This window comes from Pseudophryne corroboree, chromosome 4 (genome assembly GCF_028390025.1).
Source record: "Pseudophryne corroboree isolate aPseCor3 chromosome 4, aPseCor3.hap2, whole genome shotgun sequence".
In the NCBI taxonomy this organism is placed as follows: domain Eukaryota; kingdom Metazoa; phylum Chordata; class Amphibia; order Anura; family Myobatrachidae; genus Pseudophryne; species Pseudophryne corroboree.
The window spans coordinates 496,073,185-496,095,170 of record NC_086447.1 but is presented as its reverse complement, the minus strand read 5'-3'; the positions used below and the strand labels follow the sequence as shown (position 1 = coordinate 496,095,170).

The following is a 21,986-nucleotide window of genomic DNA, read 5'->3' as shown; positions in this document are numbered from 1 at the left end:
CACGGTCCATCCTGCTCCAGGCCGCCAAGGAAAAGGACCTCCTCACCGCGCTCCATGCCTGGTGTCCTCCTGACAGCAGCAGGATGAACACACTGGCACATGCTATGGTAGCAAGATTGCAGAGGAGAGGGGTGCAGATTTGATGTGAGTTTATGACAGGTGACATTCCATTCTTCCCTTCACTATCATCAGGGAGTCCCAGCTACAAACCCTGCTCTGGAAGGGGCTCTCCTCCTCTACTGACCGAAAAAGGGGGATATCCAATTATCCGCAGTAATTTACCGCGGGTAATGGATTCACCGGGGGCTATCCAATTTGCTGACGCTTATACCAATGCCAGTATTTATCAGGGATTATTTAAGGCACGCGAAGCATAATCCGTGATAAATGCCCGTTTCATCTGCGAAAAATACATTGCTTTTCAAGGAACCTAGGGTGGTCATTCTGAGTTGATAGCTCGCTAGCAGTTTTTAGCAGCCGTGCAAATGCTATGCCGCCTCCCACTGGGAGTGTATCTTAGTTTAGCAGAAGTGCAAACGAAAGGATCGCAGAACGGCGGCAAAGGTTTTTTGTGCAGTTTTAGAGTAGCTCAAAACCTACTCAGCGCTTGCGATCACTTCACACTGTTCAGATCCGGATTTGATGCCACAAACACGCCCTGCGTTCACCCAGCCACGCCTGCGTTTTTCCTGGCACGCCTGCGTTTTTCCTGGCACGCCTGCGTTTTTCCTGACACTCCCTGAAAACGGTCAGTTGACACCCAGAAACGCCCACTTCCTGTCAATCACTCTGCGGCAACCAGTGCGAATTATAGAATTATAATTTGATATTGTGAGAAAAAAGAAAAAAAAGTGAGATCTACAATTAAAATCAATTTCTAGATTACATTTAAATTACAGAGACTGACATAATATAAATATTTCATGTATCAGGTTTACGCCTGAAACAGTAGCAATACTTTGCCACCTGGCTTTATCCCATTTGGATACATCATTTGATACACTTTTTCTACACAAGCTGAAACAGTATTTATTACAGTGTTCTTTTATGAATAATCTAAACATATACAGATCTACATGGGCGCATCTAGAGAGGAGGAGGCCTGTGTGCAGGCTCCGTCTGGGCTCCCTGCTGTCTAACTGGCCTGTCCCGGAGTCTAGAGCGCATGTGCAGATCTCAGAGAAAATCGCACTGCACAAATTTTCCCAGTGATTTGGGATGTGTGCGCTATATAAATATTATAACTGGTAATAAATAAATATGTGTATCTGGCACTATACTGGGGACATTATGTGGACATTGGACCTGATTCAGACCTGATTGCTGCTGTGCATTTTCGCACAGTGGACGATTATCGATAGACGGCGTATGTACCGCAAAGCGTGCGCGTGTCACCAAACAACAATAGGCATAGCCGAATAGAAATCAGAATTTTTTTTGATCGCTAGGCGTATGCAGTTTGACAGGAAGCCAGCATTTGGGGGTGGTAACTGTCAGTTTTCTGGGAGTGTCCGGAAAAATGCAGGCGTTCCCAAGCGTTTTCTGGGAGGGAACATCACAAGTTGGACAGAAGTTGGCAGGTTGGTTGGTCTGATGAAAAGTTGGTTAGATGTGTGGAGCACTGGTAAAAAGTTGGTTAGATGTGTGGAGCACTGTTTTAGTTGAACAGACAAGTTGGATGGTTGGAAGTTTGGAGTGTTGGAGAAAAGTTGGTCTGATGTATGGCTAGCATTAGAAAGGTTGAAAGGTTTTGGGAGTTTAACTAATGCTTAACAATTTGATGATACTCTAGTTCAACTCCGATTTATTATATTTTGTTGTTAAGCAATTATTTCTAGACTTTTACATAAGGCCTGCCAATTTAAAAAAGCTAATTTACTAAACCATTTTCACCTCTGTAGTTATATATACAGGTAATGATACAAAAATATGAAAACAATACCTACTTGTTTAGTGAGACGGGGGAATTGAATCAAGCCTTCTAAAAAGTGGAGAAGTGGACAAATGGAGAATGTGCCCATAGCAACCAATCAGCTGCTAGCTATCATTTATTAAGTGCATTCTATACCGTGATAGGCAGAAGTTGGTTGCTATGGGCAACTTCACTCCTAGAAGGCATCATATATCTCCCCCAAATTCACTAAATGAAAATAACATGTTACATTCTTAATATTTACACCTAATAACTGCAGAATTACTGTTTGTACTATTGCTTCTATTGTTAATATTAATGACATAAAGACAGTGGCAAACAAACTTTACAGTTGCACATTTTAATATAAGTAACAAATATTTACTTGAAAGCATACACTGAGAGTCAATTATCAACTAATTATAAATATTCAGCCATTTGCTGTCAGTATCTCATTGTTTTTAAAGTAATTACTGACTGGTTTATGGTAACTACTTTTGACTCATTGATGTACACTTATATAAAAAAAGGACTTACTGTCATTGTTAAATGCTGGCTTTATTTATCACTGGAAGAAAAGTGAGAGCATGTGATAAATGTAAATGCTACTGCATTTATATGTCCAGCAAAACATATGAGAGGATGCACCTATGCTGGTTTTCAGTGATCATCTAGCCCTCAGGACCCCACACAGGTCACATTTTCCAGACCATCCAGTAGGTGCACTGTGTATCACCAAACATCACATTTTGTAAACCCACAGGTGACCTGGAAAACATGAACTGTGTGGGGTCCTGGGGACCAAGTTTGAGAACTTGTGAGTTTAGCATGTTAAAAAGGCATTTGTTTCCCCCAGCACCCTGAATGATAACCGTAACCAGATATAAATTCCACATAATAATAGAATTCAGAGATCTTCAGTACACATATTTGCGCAAATGTGTGAATAAGCCCCAAAGCCGCATCAAGGCGTCTCTGTATATTTGGGGTCCCTAGCGCTATATCTAGGTGCAGGGTGTGGCACCCCAAAACACCAGCATAAGCCAGAAAGCCCAGCGTAGCATACCAGTGAAAAAACTATAGTGTTAATAAATTAGTATTTAGGAAGCCGAAGCTATAGAGAAAGTGATACAAAAATGAAATGCAATTAAAATAGAGAAATAGTGTTAAAAAATAAATAAGTGAAAAGTGTTAAAAGAATGTAAAGGTATGCCACACTAAGGCCATCCAGCTCAGCCAGTCCAGAGGCACCACAGCTCACACCTCCATTACCCCAATCTGGGTCTAAGATTAACCAGCAAGGAGCCACATGATAATGGCTCCTTACTACAATATGTCTAAGCTAAGAGCTACCTACCTTGGAGCAACCCCATAATGCCCCATGTGGCATGTCAGGGCCTGCACCTCCTCCTAATGCAGGAACCTCTCTGCCTCTCACAACAAACATATATATTGGTAGATGCTCAATTAGCTGAGTGATATCATTCAGGTGCTCGAAAGGGAGGGGTATTTCTAAGCAAGAAAAAAAGGCATTTGTTTCCCCCAGCACCCTGAATGATAACCGTAACCAGATATAAATTCCACATAATAGAATTCAGAGATCTTCGTTACACATATTTGCACAAATGTGTGAATAAGCCCCAAAGCCGCATCAAGGCGTCTCTGTATATTTGGGGTCCCTAGCGCTATATCTAGGTGCAGGGTGTGGCACCCCAAAACACCAGCATAAGCCAGAAAGCCCAGCGTAGCATACCAGTGAAAAAACTATAGTGTTAATAAATTAGTATTTAGGAAGCCGAAGCTATAGAGAAAGTGATACAAAAATGAAATGCAATTAAAATAGAGAAATAGTGTTAAAAAATTAATAAGTGAAAAGTGTTAATAGAATGTAAAGGTATGCCACACTAAGGCCATCCAGCTCAGCCAGTCCAGAGGCACCACACCTCACACCTCCATTACCCCAATCTGGGTCTAAGATTAACCAGCAAGGAGCCACATGATAATGGCTCCTTACTACAATATGTCTAAGCTAAGAGCTACCTACCTTGGAGCAACCCCATAATGCCCCATGTGGCATGTCAGGGCCTGCACCTCCTCCTAATGCAGGAACCTCTCTGCCTCTCACAACAAGCATATATATTGGTAGATGCTCAATTAGCTTAGTGATATCATTCAGGTGCTCGAAAGGGAGGGGTATTTCTAAGCAAGAAAAAAAGGCCTTTGTTTCCCCCAGCACCCTGAATGATAACCGGAACCAGATATAAATTCCACATAATAATAGAATTCAGAGATCTTCGTTACACATATTTGCGCAAATGTGTGAATAAGCACCAAAGCCGCATCAAGGCGTCTCTGTATATTTGGGGTCCCTAGCGCTATATCTAGGTGCAGGGTGTGGCACCCCAAAACACCAGCATAAGCCAGAGTTTAGCATGTTGCCTTTTGCAACCTTTTCTATGTTTTGTTGTAAGTGATAGATATTTACCTATCTGTAAAAGTAAAAATGTCACGCAGCATAATGGCTGCTAACACACTTTGACCTCCCCCTTAACCACTGTTTGCATTTGAATACAGGAGCATATACTGTACATTTAAGTGTTACTTATGCGTATCACATATCAGCATTGTATTTACAATGGATTACACACGTAATACCAGCGGACGGGATGCCGGCTTTCAATAGCCCGACAGTGGCATCCTACCCACCAGAATGCTGTCAGCGGGGCGAGTGAAAGAGTCCCCTTGTGGGCTCGGTGGCTCACCATAGGATCTGTTCCCACTCTATGGGTGACATGGACACTCACGAGTGGGAAAAGCCCTGGTGCACGACGGGATTCCAGCTGGCGGGATTTCGGCATCGGTATCCTTAACGCTGGGATTCCGACAGCCGACATTTTAACTGCATCCCTTTACAATTACTGCATTGGGTGTAATGTCCGTTCTTTACTGCATTGCACACTATAGTAACAATGGCAGTATTTCACCACATACATCCGAGACATGGCGTTTTAGTGCAAAATCACTGCTGCGGCTGATGCAAATAATAGGCATTTACAAATGACATGGTAAATGAAAAGCAAGGTATGGTATGGTAAATGCTGTGCTATTATTTTAGGGAAGGTGAACATCTTATTTGTTTAGATGAACACAGGTTATTAAATGACAAGAAAGTACATACTTACAGCAATATGCTTTATGTTTTGTAGCGGAATCCTTCCATAGCGGAGCAGAGCTTGAGTTTGTAATAGAAGTGCGCCCTCGCAGTAGTTCTGGAATTTTGTTTCACATCCAAAATGTGAATGGGGACTACCTAAATATGCACATAAAAGATGGACAGGTAATAATGACATGTTATATTTAATTACTTTTGGTTATATGTAGAATAAAAGATCCAGCTGATCCTCCTCGCTGTTTATTTTATCATAAGACTTCTAGCAATTCCATTGTGCAGCACTTTTAAAATTTGTCAAGACACTGGTATGTTTATTGGGTACATAATGACAGACAGATGGATAAAGCAATGTGTTTTTATGTATACATTTTCAATAGTGACCAGTCACACAGTATTCTTATTTCCTGGACTTTCTGGGCCTGATTCTGAGTGAGACGCTGCAGCATTCCTGTGTGCATCTACTGTATTGCCCATTTTGCTTATGCAGCTTTATGAAAATACCACTGCAAGTCCTTCCTTGTTGTACATTTGTACGTCTGCATGTGCAAGAACTGAGATGCCTACTTTACACGCTCAAATACAAGTGGGTCTGTCTTTAGACACAAAATGGCTGCATCATCCAAACTTGCACCAGCTCTATGGCAGGTGCAGATTATCAGTCTGAATATAGCCTATGTGAACGATCCTGCATCTGTGTACACAACCACTGTGAGCGACAAACTCACAATACTCCCATAACATGCTCGTAAGGTACGCCCATGACACCCTCTTCTCCGTGTGTCTGCTTAGCCATAAGTCCTTCCCTGGTGTATATCTATGCGTCTGCACGGCCAAGGACTAAGATGCCCATTTTGAGCATCTTTAGACACTAAAAATAAGAATTTACTTACCGATAATTCTATTTCTCGGAGTCCGTAGTGGATGCTGGGGTTCCTGAAAGGACCATGGGGAATAGCGGCTCCGCAGGAGACAGGGCACAAAAAGTAAAGCTTTCCGATCAGGTGGTGTGCACTGGCTCCTCCCCCTATGACCCTCCTCCAGACTCCAGTTAGGTACTGTGCCCGGACGAGCGTACACAATAAGGGAGGAATTTTGAATCCCGGGTAAGACTCATACCAGCCACACCAATCACACTGTACAACCTGTGATCTGAACCCAGTTAACAGTATGATAACAGCGGAGCCTCTGAAAAGATGGCTCACAACAACAATAACCCGATTTAGTTAGCAATAACTATGTACAAGTATTGCAGATAATCCGCACTTGGGATGGGCGCCCAGCATCCACTACGGACTCCGAGAAATAGAATTATCGGTAAGTAAATTCTTATTTTCTCTATCGTCCTTGTGGATGCTGGGGTTCCTGAAAGGACCATGGGGATTATACCAAAGCTCCCAAACGGGCGGGAGAGTGCGGATGACTCTGCAGCACCGAATGAGAGAACTCCAGGTCCTCTTTTGTCAGGGTATCAAATTTGTAGAATTTTACAAACGTGTTCTCCCCCGACCACGTAGCTGGCTAGCTGCTCGGCAAAGTTGTAATGCCGAGACCCCTCGGGCAGCCGCCCAAGATGAGCCCACCTTCCTTGTGGAATGGGCCTTAACAGATTTAGACTGTGGCAGGCCTGCCACAGAATGTGCAAGTTGAATTGTGCTACCAATCCCACGAGCAATCGACTGCTTAGAAGCAGAAGCACCCAGCATTGTTGGGTGCATACAGGATAAACAGCAAGTCAGATTTCCTGACTCCAGCCAACCTGGAAACTATATTTTCAGGGCCCTGATAACATCCAGCAACTTGGAGTCCTCCAAGTCCCTAGTAGCCGCAGGTACCACAATAAGCTGGTTCAGGTGAAACGCTGACACCACCTTAAGGAGAAACTGGGGACGAGTCCGCAGCTTTGCTCTGTCCGAATGGACAATCAGATATGGCTTTGTGAGATAAAGCCGCCAATTCTGACACTCGCCTGGCCGAGGCCAGGACCAACAGCATGGTCATTTTCCATGTGAGATATATCAAATCCACAGATTTGAGTTGTTTAAACCAATGTGATTTTTTAGGAATCCCAAAACTACGTTGAGATCGCCCAGTGCCACTGGAGACATCAAAGGGGCTGTATATGCAGTACTCCCTTAACAACTTCTGGACTTCAGGAACTGAAGCCAATTTCTTTCTGGAAGAAAATCAACAGGCCGAAATTTGAACCTTAATGGACCCAATTTGAGACCCATAGACACTCCTGTTTGCAGGAAATGTAGAAATTAACCTAGTTGAAATTCTTCCGTGGAGCCTTCTTGGACTCACACCCTGGCACATATTTTCACCTAAGTGGTGATAATGTTGTGCGGTCACCTCCTTCCTGGCTCTGACCAGGGTAGGGATGACCTCTTCCGGAATGCCTCTTTCCCTTAGGATCCGGCGTTCACCCGCCTTGGCGTCAACGCAGCTGCGGTAAGTCCCGGAACAGACACGGTTCTTGCCGAATCAAGACCCTTCTTAGTATCTCTTGAAGTTCCGGGAACCAAGTCCTTCTTGGCCAAACCGGAGCCACGAGTATAGTTCTTACTCCTCTCCTTCCTATCATTTTCAATACATTGGGTATGAAAAGCAGAGGATGGAACACATACACCGACTGGTACACCGACGGTGTTACCAGAGCGTCCCAGCTATTGCCTGAGTGTCTCTTGACCTGGCGCTTCAGGTGGGACGCCATCATAACCACCTTTGGTCTTTCCCAACGGTTTACAATCATGTGGAAACTTCCAGATTAAGTTTCCACTTTTCCGGGTGGAATTCATTTATGCTGAGGAAATCTTCCCAGTTGCCCACTCCCGGAATGAACACTGCTGACAGTGTTATCACATGATTTTCCGCCCAGCGAAGAATCCTTGCTGTCATTGCCCTCCTGCTTCTTGTGTCGCCCCGTCTGATAACGTGGGCGACCGCCATGATGATGTCCTACTGGATCAGCACCGGTTGACTTTGAAGCAGGAGTCTTCCTAGGCTCAGAGCATTGTAAATTGCCCTTAGCTCCAGTATATTCATGTGGAGAGAAGTCTCCAGACTTGACCACACTTCCTTGGAAATTTTTTCCCTGTGTGACTACTCCCCAGCCTCTCAGGCTGGTATCCGTGGTCCCCAGAACACAGTCCTGAATGCTGAGTGTGCTGCCCTCTAAAAGATGAGCACTCTGCAGCCCCCACAGAAGAGACACCCTTGTCCTTGGAGACAGGATTATCCGCTGATGCATCTGAAAATGCGATCCGGACCATTCGTCCAGCAAATCCCCTGAGATCTGCCGAATGGAATCGCTTCGTAAGAAGCCACAATTTTTCCCAGGACTCCTGTGCATTGATGCACTGATACTTGGCCTGGTTTTAGGAGGTTTCTGACTAGGTCGAATAACTCCTTGGCTTTTTCCTCCCGGAGGAACACCTTTTTCTGGACTATGCCCAGAATCATTCCTAGGAACAGCAGACGTATCGTCGGAAAACAGCTGCGATTCTTGGAATATTTAGAATCCAGTCGTGCTGTCGTAGAACTACTTTAGATAGTGCTCTTCCGACCTCCAACTGTTCTCTGGAACTTGCCCTTTTCAGGATATCGTCCAAGTAAGGGATAATTTAGATGCCTTTTTTCTTTGAAGAAACATCTTTTCGGCCATTACCTTGGTAAAAGGCCCGGGGTGCCGTGGATAATTCAAACGGCATCGTCTGAAACTGATATTGACAGTTCTGTACCACGAACCAGAGGTACCCTTGTTGAGAAGGGCAAATTTGGACATGGAGGTAATCCTTGATGTCCAGGGACACCATATAGTCCCCTTTTTTCCGGTTCGCTATCACTGCTCTGAGTGACTCCATCTCGATTTGAACCTTTTATGTAAGTGTTCAAAGATTTCAGTTTAGACTATGTCTCACCAAGCCGTCTGGCTTCAGTACCACAATATAGTGTGGAAAAATAATACCCTTTTCCTTGTTGTAGGAGGGGTACTTTGATTATCACCTGCTGGATATACAGCTTGTGAATTTTTTCCAATGCTGCCTCCCTGTCGGAGGGAGCCGTTGGTAAAGCAGACTTCAGAAACCTGCGAGGAGAAGATGTCTCGACTCTCCAATCTGTACCCCTGGGATAATACTTGTACTATCTAGGGGTCAACCTGCGAGTGATCCCACTGCGCGCTGAGACTCTTGAGACTACCCCCCCACCTTGAGTCCGCTTGCATGGCCCCAGCGTCATGCTGAGGACTTGGCAGACGCGGTGGAGGGCTTCTTTTCCTGGGAAGGGGCTGCCTGCTGCAGTCTACTTCCCTTACCTCTATGTCTGGGCAGATATGACTGGCCTTTTGCCTGCATGCCCTCATGGGAAAGGAAGGATTGAGGCTGAAAAGACGGTGTCTTTTTCAGCTGAGATGTAACTTGGGGTAAAAAGGTTGGATTTCCCAGCTGTTGCCGTGGTCCCCAGGTCCGATGGACCGACCCCAACTAACTCCTTCCCTTTATACGGCAATACTTCCATGTGCCGTATGGGATCTGTATCACCTGACCACTGTCGTGTCCATGACATCTTCTGGGTGATATGGACAACGTACTTATCTTGATGCCAGAGAGCAAATATCCCTCTGTGCATCTCACGTACATATATATAGAATGCATCCTATTAAATGCTCTATATGAATAAAATATTTTCAGTCAGGGAATCCGACCAAGCCAACCCAGCACTGCATCTCCAGGCTGATGGCGATCGCTGGTCGCAGTATAACCACCGTATGTGTGTATATACTTTTTAGGATATCTTTCCAGCTTCCTATCAGCTGGCTCCTTGAGGGCGGCCGTATCTGGAGACGGTAACGCCACTTGATAAGCGTGTGAGCGCCTTATCACCCTAAGGGGTGTTTCCCAACGCGCCCTAATTTCTGGCGGGAAAGGGTATAACGCCAATATTTGCTATCGGGGTAACCCCACGCATCATCACACACTTCATTTTATTTTATCTGATTCAGGAAAAACTACAGGTAGTTTTTTCACTCCCACATAATACCCTTTTTTTGTGGTACTTGTAGTATCAGAAATATGCAACACCTCCTTCATTGCCCTTAACGTGTGGCCCTAATGAGAAATACGTTTGTTTATTCACCGTCGACACTGGATTCAGTGTCCGTGTCTGTGTCTGTGTCGACCGACTGAGGTAAATGGGCGTTTTTAACGCCCCTGACGGTGTTTCTGAGACGCCTGGACCGGTACTAATAGTTTGTCGGCCGTCTCACGTCGTCAACCGACCTTGCAGCGTGTTGACATTCTCACGTAATTCCCTAAATAAGCCATCCATTCCGGTGTCGACTCCCTAGAGAGTGACATCACCATTACAGGCAATTTCTCCGCCTCCTCACCAACATCGTCCTCATACATGTCGACACACACGTACCGACACACAGCACACACACCGGGAATGCTCTGACAGAGGACAGGACCCACACTAGCCCTTTGGGGAGACAGAGGGAGAGTTTGCCAGCACACACCAAAAACGCTATAATTATATAGGGACAACCTTATATAAGTGTTTTCCCTTATAGCATCTTTATATATATCTCAATATCGCCAAAATCAGTGCCCCCCCTCTCTGTTTTAACCCTGTTTCTGTAGTGCAGTGCAGGGGAGAGCCTGGGAGCCTTCTCTCCAGGCTTTCTGTGAGAGAAAATGGCGCTGTGTGCTGAGGAGATAGGCCCCGCCCCTTTTTCGGCGGGCTCGTCTCCCGCTATTTAGTGAATCTTGGCAGGGGTTAAATATCTCCATATAGCCTCTGGGGGCTATATGTGAGGTATTTTTCGCCAAAAAAGGTTTTCATTTGCCTCCCAGGGCGCCCCCCTCCCAGCGCCCTGCACCCTCAGTGACTGCCGTGTGAAGTGTGCTGAGAGGAAAATGGCGCACAGCTGCAGTGCTGTGCGCTACCTTTAGAAGACTGCAGGAGTCTTCAGCCGCCGATTCTGGACCTCTTCTTACTTCAGCATCTGCAAGGGGGCCGGCGGCGCGGCTCCGGTGACCATCCAGGCTGTACCTGTGATCGTCCCTCTGGAGCTGATGTCCAGTAGCCAAGAAGCCAATCCATCCTGCACGCAGGTGAGTTCACTCCTTCTCCCCTAAGTCCCTCGTTGCAGTGATCCTGTTGCCAGCAGGACTCACTGTAAAATAAAAAACCTAAGCTAAACTTTCTCTAAGCAGCTCTTTAGGAGAGCCACCTAGATTGCACCCTTCTCGGCCGGGCACAAAAATCTAACTGGAGTCTGGAGGAGGGTCATAGGGGGAGGAGCCAGTGCACACCACCTGATCGGAAAGCTTTACTTTTTGTGCCCTGTCTCCTGCGGAGCCGCTATTCCCCATGGTCCTTTCAGGAACCCCAGCATCCACAAGGACGATAGAGAAATACCCCTTGGTGCGTCTTTAGGTGCAACATTGGTTACACCAGCAAATGCTGCACCACCTTTATAGCAGGTGCAGAGTATCCATCTGTATGTCCTCCTATGTGAACGATTCTGCATCTGTGTACACAACCACAATCAGCAACATGCCTGCAACACTACCATAGCATGCCCATAACATACTCTTCCTATGTCTATGCATCCACTTACCTGCCTCCTTTCACCATCCAGTACATTTTTAAAACATTTCTGACACCATGCAGGAATATGGCGAATGCAACTAAGCATTTTTTCCCCTTTCCATGGCTCTAAGTCGCACTGCACATGCGCACAGAGTCCACACGCACAGAGTTTCAGTTGCAATTGAGACATATGGGGGTTGCAATAGCAAAAGCAACACACATTAGACAACAGAGTATGACTCTTATTGGTTATTGAGGATGATGATGATAATCCTTATTATATGGAATGTGTTCTTATCCCAGTGAAACAAATGGAGCATTGTTTGGTAGCATAATATTATTTCTATTAAAGATATGTTATGTTTCAACATAGGCTGTAGTGAAAGTGAAATTTGGCAAAAAGGAGTTCTCTACAAGTGTTGTACCAAAGCAAAGCCTCTGTGATGGCCAGTGGCACAGAATTGCAGGTATATACAAAGTATCGTTGTTGTAAATGTGTAAGTTTCTGCAAGTTAGCAAATCACTACTGTTTAGGTACATATTATGTGTATAGATTCTCAAGCACCATGTCTGCCTACTGAAAAAAATTGGGTATGCATTAAAGATACCGCCCGTCAGGATCCCAGCGGCCGCAATACCAATGCCGCAATCCCGACAGGGGTACAATTCCACCACCAGAATACTGGTGATGTAGGTGATTCTCCCTCTGTAGGTGTCCACGACACCCATAGAGGTAGAATACCGCACCTGCAGCATGGCGAGCGCGAGCCCGCAAGAGGCCTCAATGCGTTCACCCCACTGCCGGCATTTTGGCGCTCTGGATGCTGATGTTGATATATTGACGGCCGGCATCCTGTATGCCGGGATCCCATACCGATCCCAAAAAATTTAATTTATATGTTTTCTTCAAACAATATATTGCATATCTTCATCTGATTCCTGACATACTTTAAAAATAAAACAGCTTTTTTTTTATTGGTTTCCCAAAATGTAACGTTAATAAATATGCCCCATACAGTTGGCAGGGGACAGGGGTTGTGCAGACTTACCCACACTGCCTTTGCAGAATGCTGCTGTGATACAGAATGCAGCTGTCTGGCAGTGATCTCTGTGACTCTCGTGGAAAGCTTGCAAGACAAGGATTACATCATCTCACAAGACTATTAGCTCTGCTCTACTACAGAAAGCACAGTGAGCTGTGTGCCATACTCCTCACCACACCTCACTGTGGGAAGGGCTGCCCCTTTAGGACAGTTCTAGTTCATGATGACTGTTTACAGTGAGATCAATCTCCTCACAATTTACACCTGCCTTGGGTAAAATATAAATAGGGAGGAGTGTGAAAAAAAATATATCAGCCAGCCCCATCAGGCCATTGACCTGCCAGGAAAATTCCCAGTATGCCCTTTGTTCAATCCTCCCTTGACTGTACTGATGCAGAGCAGTGCTGTCATTTGTCTTACATCATTTTCCAGTACTCAATCTGCAAGTGCATGCAAACTTTACTTCTGAAAATGAATTTAAAATCCAATGTGTATTTTGGTTTTGATGCTTCCACAGTAGAACAAAAGATACAGTACATATTGTGAACAGATATTACCTATTCTATGTAATAGCAGACAGTATTAGAAGTATTGTGTTTTTGTACTTATAAATGTTTAGGATCCTGGAAATCCTGCTCTTTGGGGTCTATTTACTAAGCCTTGGATGGAGATAAAGTGGCTGGAGATAAAGTACTAGACAATCGGCTCCTAACTGACATTTTTCAAACCCAGTCTGTGACATGGCAGTTAGGAGCCGATTGGCTTTTACTTTATCTCCAGCGACTTTATCTCCATCCAAGGCTTAGTAAATAGACCCCTTAGTTGTAAAACTATGCTTACTTTCTTGTGTGTTCTTACAGTCATAAGGAAGGCCAATGTGGTGCAACTGGATGTGGACTCTGAAGTAAACCATGTGGTTGGCCCTCTAAACAAAAAGCTTGTCATCCTTAAAGAACCTGTGTTTGTTGGAGGAGTGCCAGGTAAGAATAGGGACAGAATAATGTACTCATGCTACTCACATTCTATATTTTTTTTACTATAGTTGCAGCATATTGACACTTATTGACATTTTTCTGTATTTTCTCCCCATCCTTAGAGTCTTTGCTTGCTCCAAGTCTGACTACAAGAACTTCATTCACAGGTTGCATCCGCAACTTTGTGATTGACAAGCGGCCAGTGAGCTTCAGTAAAGCATCCCTTGTCAGTGGGGCTGTCAGCGTCAATACCTGCCCTTCGTTCTAACATTCAATATGTGCAATAAAAGTTTGTAATAAATCTGTTTACTTTAGATTGTTGGTTTTACTACACATCAAATTCCGCACAGAGGAAACGTTTTGGCAACAAATTGCATATTCTGTGCTACAAAGCCCCAGACAGCAGCCCAATTACTATTATAAGGGTAAACAGTCCTCACATGTGTAACAATGGCTACAGTATGTTGGATATGGTCTCTATGTACAATACCTTTTAGTACAGACAGAATGGATTGCTCTTCATATATATGATAGTAACAGTCTAGTTTAAAAGCTTTGTCACCTATAGCTTGTTTTTTTTATTTTTATTTAAGCACATCTTAAACTGAAAATAAATCAGTTATATTGTGAAAATGATTGTGTTAGCTCACTTATATGGCAACAATTGCAGTGCCTACCTGTGAACTGGGTAGGATTTATAAAGAAAAGAATAGTGGGAATAGATGTTTTAATTAAGACACAGTGCTCTGTGAATTTCAGCGTACTCCTATGTGGAACACCCTTTGAAATATAGCAATATGGACTACTAAACGTCCACCATCCTGGAAAGTTCAAAGAACGATGTGGTGACCAGGATTATTCACGTTTGTTCCATAAGGGAGTACCCGTTAAATATAATACCAGTAGGAGACTTCTATAATTCCCTGGATCCAATAAATTCTATAGTATTTTATTAAGGATGTTATGAGAGTAAGCATCCTTTTCTTCACTATAGAGTAGACAGAGTTACTGAACCCTGTACCATTCACACTATTCACTCTGCTAATTTCATTTTATGGCATATACACGATTTACATCATTCTTATCATAGTGAGAACAGTTTATATTTTCTTTATTTAATAAGCTCAGAGAGTGGTACTGTACTTCTGTCTGCTTATTCTGCAGTTCCTATTACTGACACACATGCATTAGAGAGCGTGCCCTTTATACTGTAGGCAGTAGCGGATCTTACCACGGGCAAGCAGGACTTTTGCCCGGGGCGCCGCATTCCGGAGGGCGCTGGCGCCATCCGGAGGGCGCCGCACCGTGGCAAGATCCGCCACTGCTGCCCGCTGTGTCCCCCGTCCGCCTCCGCTGCCCGCTGTGTCCCCGCCTCCTGTGAAGGGAACTAGACGCTATGCGTCTAGTTTCCCTTCGTGGAGTGTACCTTTGCTGAGCGGTGCGCGATGACGTCATCGCGCACCGCTCAGCAGTCAAGCGGCGCTAGTAATGTACAGGGGGCGTAACTGACCACGCCCCCTGTATTAGGCCACGCCCGTTTCCTGCCCGGGGCGCAGAGCGGGCTTGAACCGGCCCTGACTGTAGGTAAGATGTATGCCTATATACACTCACACACATTTCGATCACCTCAACACAGGGTCGATGCTAGGGTGTTCGGCGCCCCCCTGCAAACTATAAATTTGTCCCTCCATCACATAACTTATATAGGGACAGCGCGCACCACACAATAGTACCCCCAATTAAAATAAGAATTTACTTACCGATAATTCTATTTCTCGTAGTCCGTAGTGGATGCTGGGGACTCCGTAAGGACCATGGGGAATAGCGGCTCCGCAGGAGACTGGGCACATCTAAAGAAAGCTTTAGGACTAACTGGTGTGCACTGGCTCCTCCCCCTATGACCCTCCTCTAAGCCTCAGTTAGGAAACTGTGCCCGGACGAGCGTACACAATAAGGAAGGATTTTGAATCCCGGGTAAGACTCATACCAGCCACACCAATCACACCGTATAACTTGTGATCTGAACCCAGTTAACAGTATGATAACAGAGGAGCCTCTGAAAAGATGGCTCCCAACAATAATAACCCGATTTTTTGGTAACAATAACTATGTACAAGTATTGCAGACAATCCGCACTTGGGATGGGCGCCCAGCATCCACTACGGACTACGAGAAATAGAATTATCGGTAAGTAAATTCTTATTTTCTCTAACGTCCTAAGTGGATGCTGGGGACTCCGTAAGGACCATGGGGATTATACCAAAGCTCCCAAACGGGCGGGAGAGTGCGGATGACTCTGCAGCACCGAATGAGAGAACTCCAGGTCCTCCTCAGCCAGGGTATCAAATTTGTAGAATTTAGCAAACGTGTTTGCCCCTGACCAAGTAGCTGCTCGGCAAAGTTGTAAAGCCGAGACCCCTCGGGCAGCCGCCCAAGATGAGCCCACTTTCCTTGTGGAACGGGCTTTTACAGATTTTAGCTGTGGCAGGCCTGCCACAGAATGTGCAAGCTGAATTGTACTACAAATCCAACGAGCAATAGTCTGCTTAGAAGCAGGAGCACCCAGCATGTTGGGTGCATACAGGATAAACAGCGAGTCAGATTTCCTGACTCCAGCCGTCCTGGAACATATTTTCAGGGCCCTGACAACATCCAGCAACTTGGATTCCTCCAAGTCCCTAGTAGCCGCAGGCACCACAATAGGTTGGTTCAGGTGAAAACGCTGGAACCACCATAGGGAGAAACTGAGGACGAGTCCTCAATTCCGCCCTGTCCGAATGGAAAATCGGATAAGGGCTTTTACAGGATAAAGCCGCCAATCCTGACACGCGCCTGGCCTAGGCCAGGGCCAACAGCATGACCACTTTCCATGTGAGATATTTTAACTCCACAGATTTAAGTGGTTCAAACCAATGTGACTTTTGGAACCCAAACTACATTGAGATCCCAAATTGCCACTGGAGGCACAAAAGGAGGCTGTATATGCAGTACCCCTTTTACAAACGTCTAAACTTCAGGGACTGAAGCTAGTTCTTTTTTGGAAGAAAATTGACAGGGCCGAAATCTGAACCTTAATGGACCCCAATTTCAGGCCCATAGACACTCCTGTTTGCAGGAAATGTAGGAATCGACCCAGTTGAATTTCCTCCGTCGGGCCTTACTGGCCTCGCACTACGCAACATATTTTCGCCAATTGCGGTGATAATGTTTTTGCGGTTACATCCTTCCTGGCTTTTGATCAGGATAGGGATGACTTCATCCGGAATGCCTTTTTTCCTTCAGGATCCGGTGTTCAACCGCCATGCCGTCAAACGCAGCCGCGGTAAGTCTTGGAACAGACAGGGTCCTTGCTGGAGCAGGTCCCTTCTTAGAGGTAGAGGCCACGGATCCTCCGTGAGCCTCTCTTGAAGTTCCGGTTACCAAGTCCTTTTTGGCCCATCCGGAGCCACGAATATAGTGCTTACTCCTCTCCATCTTATCAATCTCAGTACCTTGGGTATGAGAGGCAGATGAGGGAACACATACACTGACTGGTACACCCACGGTGTTACCAGAGCGTCTACAACTATTGCCTGAGGGTCTCTTGACCTGGCGCAATACCTGTCGAGTTTTTTAATCATGTGGATGACTTCTGGGTGAAGTCCCCACTCTCCCGGGTGGAGGTCGTGCTGAGGAAGTCTGCTTCCCAGTTGTCCACTCCCGGAATGAATACTGTTGACAGTGCTATTACATGATTTTCCGCCAGCGGAGAATCCTTGCAGCTTCTGCCATTGCCCTCCTGCTTCTTGTGCCACCCTGTCTGTTTACGTGGGTGACTGCCATGATGTTGTCCGACTGGATCAACACCGGCTGACCTTGAAGCAGAGGTCTCGCTAAGCTTAGAGCATTGTAACTGGCCCTTAGCTTCAGGATATTTATGTGAAGTGATGTATCCAGGCTTGATCCTAAGCCCTGGATATTCCTTCCCTGTGTGACTGCTCCCCAGCCTCGCAGGCTGGCATCCGTGGTCACCAGGACCCAGTCCTGAATGCCGAATCTGCGGCCCTCTAGAAGATGAGCACTCTGCAACCACCACAGGATGGATACCCTTGTCCTTGGTGACAGGGTTATCCGCTGATGCATCTGAAAATGCGACCCGGACCATTTGTCCAGTAGGATCCACTGGAAAGTTCTTGCGTGGAATCTAACGAATGGGATTGCTTCGTAGGAAGCCACCATTTTTTCCCAGAACCCTTGTGCATTGATGCACTGAGACTTGGTTCGGTTTTAGGAGGTTCCTGATTAGCTCGGATAACTCCCTGGCTTTCTCTTCCGGGAGAAACACCTTTTTTCTGGACTGTGTCCAGGATCATCCCTAGGAAACAGAAGACAAGTCGTCGGAACCAGCTGCGATTTTGGAATATTGAGAACCCAATCGTGCTGCCGCAACACTACCTGAGATAGTGCTACACCGACCTCCAACTGTTCCCTGGATCTTACCCTTATCAGGGAATTGTCCAAGTAAGGGATAACTAAAATTTCCTTCCTTCGAAGGGATATCATTTCGTCCATTACCTTGGTAAAGACCCGGGGTGCCGTGGACCATCCCTACGGCAGCGTCTGAACTGATAGTGACAGTTCTGTACCATAACCTGAGGTACCCTTGGTGAGAAGGGTACATTTTGACATGAAGGTAAACATCCTTGATGTCCCGAGACATCATGTAGTCCCCTTCTTCCAGGTTCGCAATCACTGCTCTGAGTGACTTAATCTTGAATTTGAACCTCTGTATGTAAGTGTTCAAAGATTTTAGATTTTAGAATCGGTCTCACCGAGCCGTCTGGCTTCGGTACCACAATAGTGTGGAATAATACCCCGTTCCTTGTTGCAGGAGGGGTACCTTGTTATCACCTGCTGGGAATACAGCTTGTGAATGGCTTCCAAAACTGCCTCCCTGACAGAGGGAGACGTCGGTAAAGTCGACTTTTGGAAACGGCGAGGGGGAGACGTCTCGAATTCCAATATGTACCCCTGAGATATTACCTGAAGGATCCAGGGGTCTACTTGCGAGTGAGCCCACTGCGCACTGAAATTCATTGAGAACGTCATACTGAGGGCTTGGCAGAGGCGGGAAAGGGTTTCTGTTCCTGGGAACTGGCTGATCTCTGCAGCCTTTTTCCTCTCCCTCTGTTACGAGCAGAAAAGAGGAACCTTTTGTCCGCTTGCCAACAAAGGACTGCGCCTGATAATACGGCGTCTTATTTTGAGAGGCGACCTGGGGTACAAACGTGGATTTCCCAGCTGTTGCCGTGGCCACCAGGTCTAAAAGACCGACCCCAAATGTCCCCTTTCAAAGGCAATACTTCCAAATGCCGTTTGGAATCCGCATCACCTGACCATTTTACTGGTAGAATTGGACAACGCACTTATACTTGATGCCAGTCGGCAATTATTCCGCTGTGCATCATGCATATATAGAAATGCATCTTTTAAATGCTCTATAGGCAATAATATACTATCCTTATCTAGGATATCAATATTTCCAGTCAGGGAATCCGACCATGCCAACCCAGCACTGCACCTCCAGGCTGAGGCGATAGCTGGTCGCAGTATAACACCAGTATGTGTGTAAATACCTTTTTTTGGATACCCTCCTGCTTTCTATCAGCAGGATCCTTAAGGGCGGCCATCTCATGAGAGGGTAGAGCCCTTGTTCTTACAAGCGTGTGAGCGCCTTATCCCCCCTAGGGGGTGTTTCCCAATGCATCCTAACCTCTGGCGGGAAAGGGTATGCACTATGCAGCCAATACTTTTTAAGAAATTATTAATTGTTATCGGGGGGAAACCCACGCAACATCACACACCTCATTTTATTTCTCAGATTCAGGAAAACTACATGTAGTTTTTCCCTCACCGAACATAATACCCCTTTTTTGGTGGTACTCGTATTATCAGAAATGTATAAAAACATTTTCCATTGTCTCAATCATGTAACGTGTGGCCCTACTGGAAATCACGGTTGTCTCTTCACCGTCGACACAGGAGTCAGTATCCGTGTCGGCGTCTGTATCTGCCATCTGAGGTAACGGCCGCTTTAGAGCCCCTGACGGCCTATGAGACGTCTGGACAGGCACAAGCTGAGTAGCCGGCTGTCTCATGTCAACCACTGTTTTTTTATATAGAGCTGACACTGTCACGTAATTTTCAACAGTACATCCACTCAGGTGTCGACCCCCTAGGGGGTGACATCACTGTTACAGACACTCTGCTCCGTCTCCACATCATTTTTCTCCTCATACATGTCGACACAAACGTACCGACACACAGCACACACACAGGGAATGCTCTGATAGAGGACAGGACCCCACTAGCCCTTTGGGGAGACAGAGGGAGAGTATGCCAGCACACACCAGAGCGCTATATATATACAGGGATAACCTTATATAAGTGTTTTTCCCCTTATAGCTGCTGTATGTTTTAATACTGCGCCTAATTAGTGCCCCCCTCTCTTTTTTTAACCCTTTCTGTCTGCAGGGAAGAGCCCGGGAGCTTCCCTCCAACTGAGCTGTGAGGGAAAATGGCGCCAGTGTGCTGAGGAGATAGGCTCCGCCCCCTTTTCGGCGGCCTTATCTCCCGGTTTTTTGTATATTCTGGCAGGGGTTAAATGCATCCATATAGCCCAGGAGCTATATGTGATGCATTTTTTGCCATGTAAGGTATTTCTGTAATGTTTTATTGCGTCTCAGGGCGCCCCCCCCCCAGCGCCCTGCACCCTCAGTGACCGGAGTATGAAGTGTGCTGAGAGCAATGGCGCACAGCTGCAGTGCTGTGCGCTACCTTATTGAAGACAGGAACGTCTTCTGCCGCCGATTTTCCCGGACCTCTTCGCTCTTCTGGCTCTGTAAGGGGGCCGGCGGCGCGGCTCCGGGACCCATCCAGGCTGGACCTGTGATCGTCCCTCTGGAGCTAATGTCCAGTAGCCAAGAATCCCAATCCACTCTGCACGCAGGTGAGTTCGCTTCTTCTCCCCTTAGTCCCTCGATGCAGTGAGCCTGTTGCCAGCAGGTCTCACTGAAAATAACAAACCTAAACTAAAACTTTCACTAAGAAGCTCAGGAGAGCCCCTAGTGTGCACCCTTCTCGTCGGGCACAGAAATCTAACTGAGGCTTAGAGGAGGGTCATAGGGGGAGGAGCCAGTGCACACCAGTTAGTCCTAAAGCTTTCTTTAGATGTGCCCAGTCTCCTGCGGAGCCGCTATTCCCCATGGTCCTTACGGAGTCCCCAGCATCCACTTAGGACGTTAGAGAAAATGACAGTACAATATTATTCACATTAGATCACACGCAATGCCCGTTTCATATTACACCACATAGTAGTGTCCCTTATTCACGTTATGACACAAAGTAGTTCCACTTATTCATGTTACACTACACAGTAGTACCCCTTATACACGTCACCTCACACGGTATTGCCCCTTATACACGTAAAGCTACAGAGTAGTACCCTTATACACAATGCCCACAGTAGTGCTAATTCCACACATAATACCCACAGTAGTAGTGCCACTTGCACACATAATGCCCACAGTAGTAGTGCCGCTTACACACATAATGCCCACAGTAGTAGTGCCACTTGCACACATAATGCCCACAGTAGGAGTGCCGCTTACACACATAATGTCCACAGTAGTAGTGACGCTTACACATACCTCACACGGTATTGCCCCTTATACACGTAAAGCAACAGAGTAGTACCCTTATACACAATGCCCACAGTAGTAGTGCCGCTTACACACATAATGCCCACAGTAGTAGTGCCACTTGCACACATAATGCCCACAGTAGGAGTGCCGCTTACACACATAATGTCCACAGTAGTAGTGACGCTTACACATACCTCACACGGTATTGCCCCTTATACACGTAAAGCAACAGAGTAGTACCCTTATACACAATGCCCACAGTAGTAGTGCCGCTTACACACATAATGCCCACAGTAGTAGTGCCACTTGCACACATAATGCCCACAGTAGGAGTGCCGCTTACACACATAATGTCCACAGTAGTAGTGACGCTTACACATACCTCACACGGTATTGCCCCTTATACACGTAAAGCAACAGAGTAGTACCCTTATACACAATGCCCACAGTAGTAGTGCCACTTGCACACATAATGCCCACAGTAGGAGTGCCGCTTACACACATAATGTCCACAGTAGTAGTGACGCTTACACATACCTCACACGGTATTGCCCCTTATACACGTAAAGCAACAGAGTAGTACCCTTATACACAATGCCCACAGTA

At 46.0% G+C, this 21,986-nt stretch overlaps 1 protein-coding gene and 1 long non-coding RNA gene across 2 annotated transcripts in view; one reads left to right on the top strand and one right to left on the bottom strand.

Moving 5' to 3' along the window:
• The window catches only part of LAMA4 (laminin subunit alpha 4), a 222,287-nt gene extending 208,275 nt beyond the window's left edge, over positions 1–14,012 (top strand). Inside the window, exons 37-40 of the mRNA XM_063917152.1 lie at positions 5,119–5,249; positions 12,055–12,148; positions 13,585–13,704; positions 13,821–14,012. Of these exons, the coding sequence (XP_063773222.1) occupies positions 5,119–5,249; positions 12,055–12,148; positions 13,585–13,704; positions 13,821–13,966 (491 nt within the window). The 3' untranslated portion in view covers positions 13,967–14,012. The remainder of the gene's footprint in view (positions 1–5,118; positions 5,250–12,054; positions 12,149–13,584; positions 13,705–13,820) is intronic.
• The window catches only part of LOC134909844 (uncharacterized), a 210,520-nt gene that overhangs the window by 69,774 nt on the left and 118,760 nt on the right, over positions 1–21,986 (bottom strand). Inside the window, exon 2 of the long non-coding RNA XR_010176042.1 lies at positions 5,095–5,222. This is a non-coding gene — a long non-coding RNA (uncharacterized LOC134909844). The remainder of the gene's footprint in view (positions 1–5,094; positions 5,223–21,986) is intronic.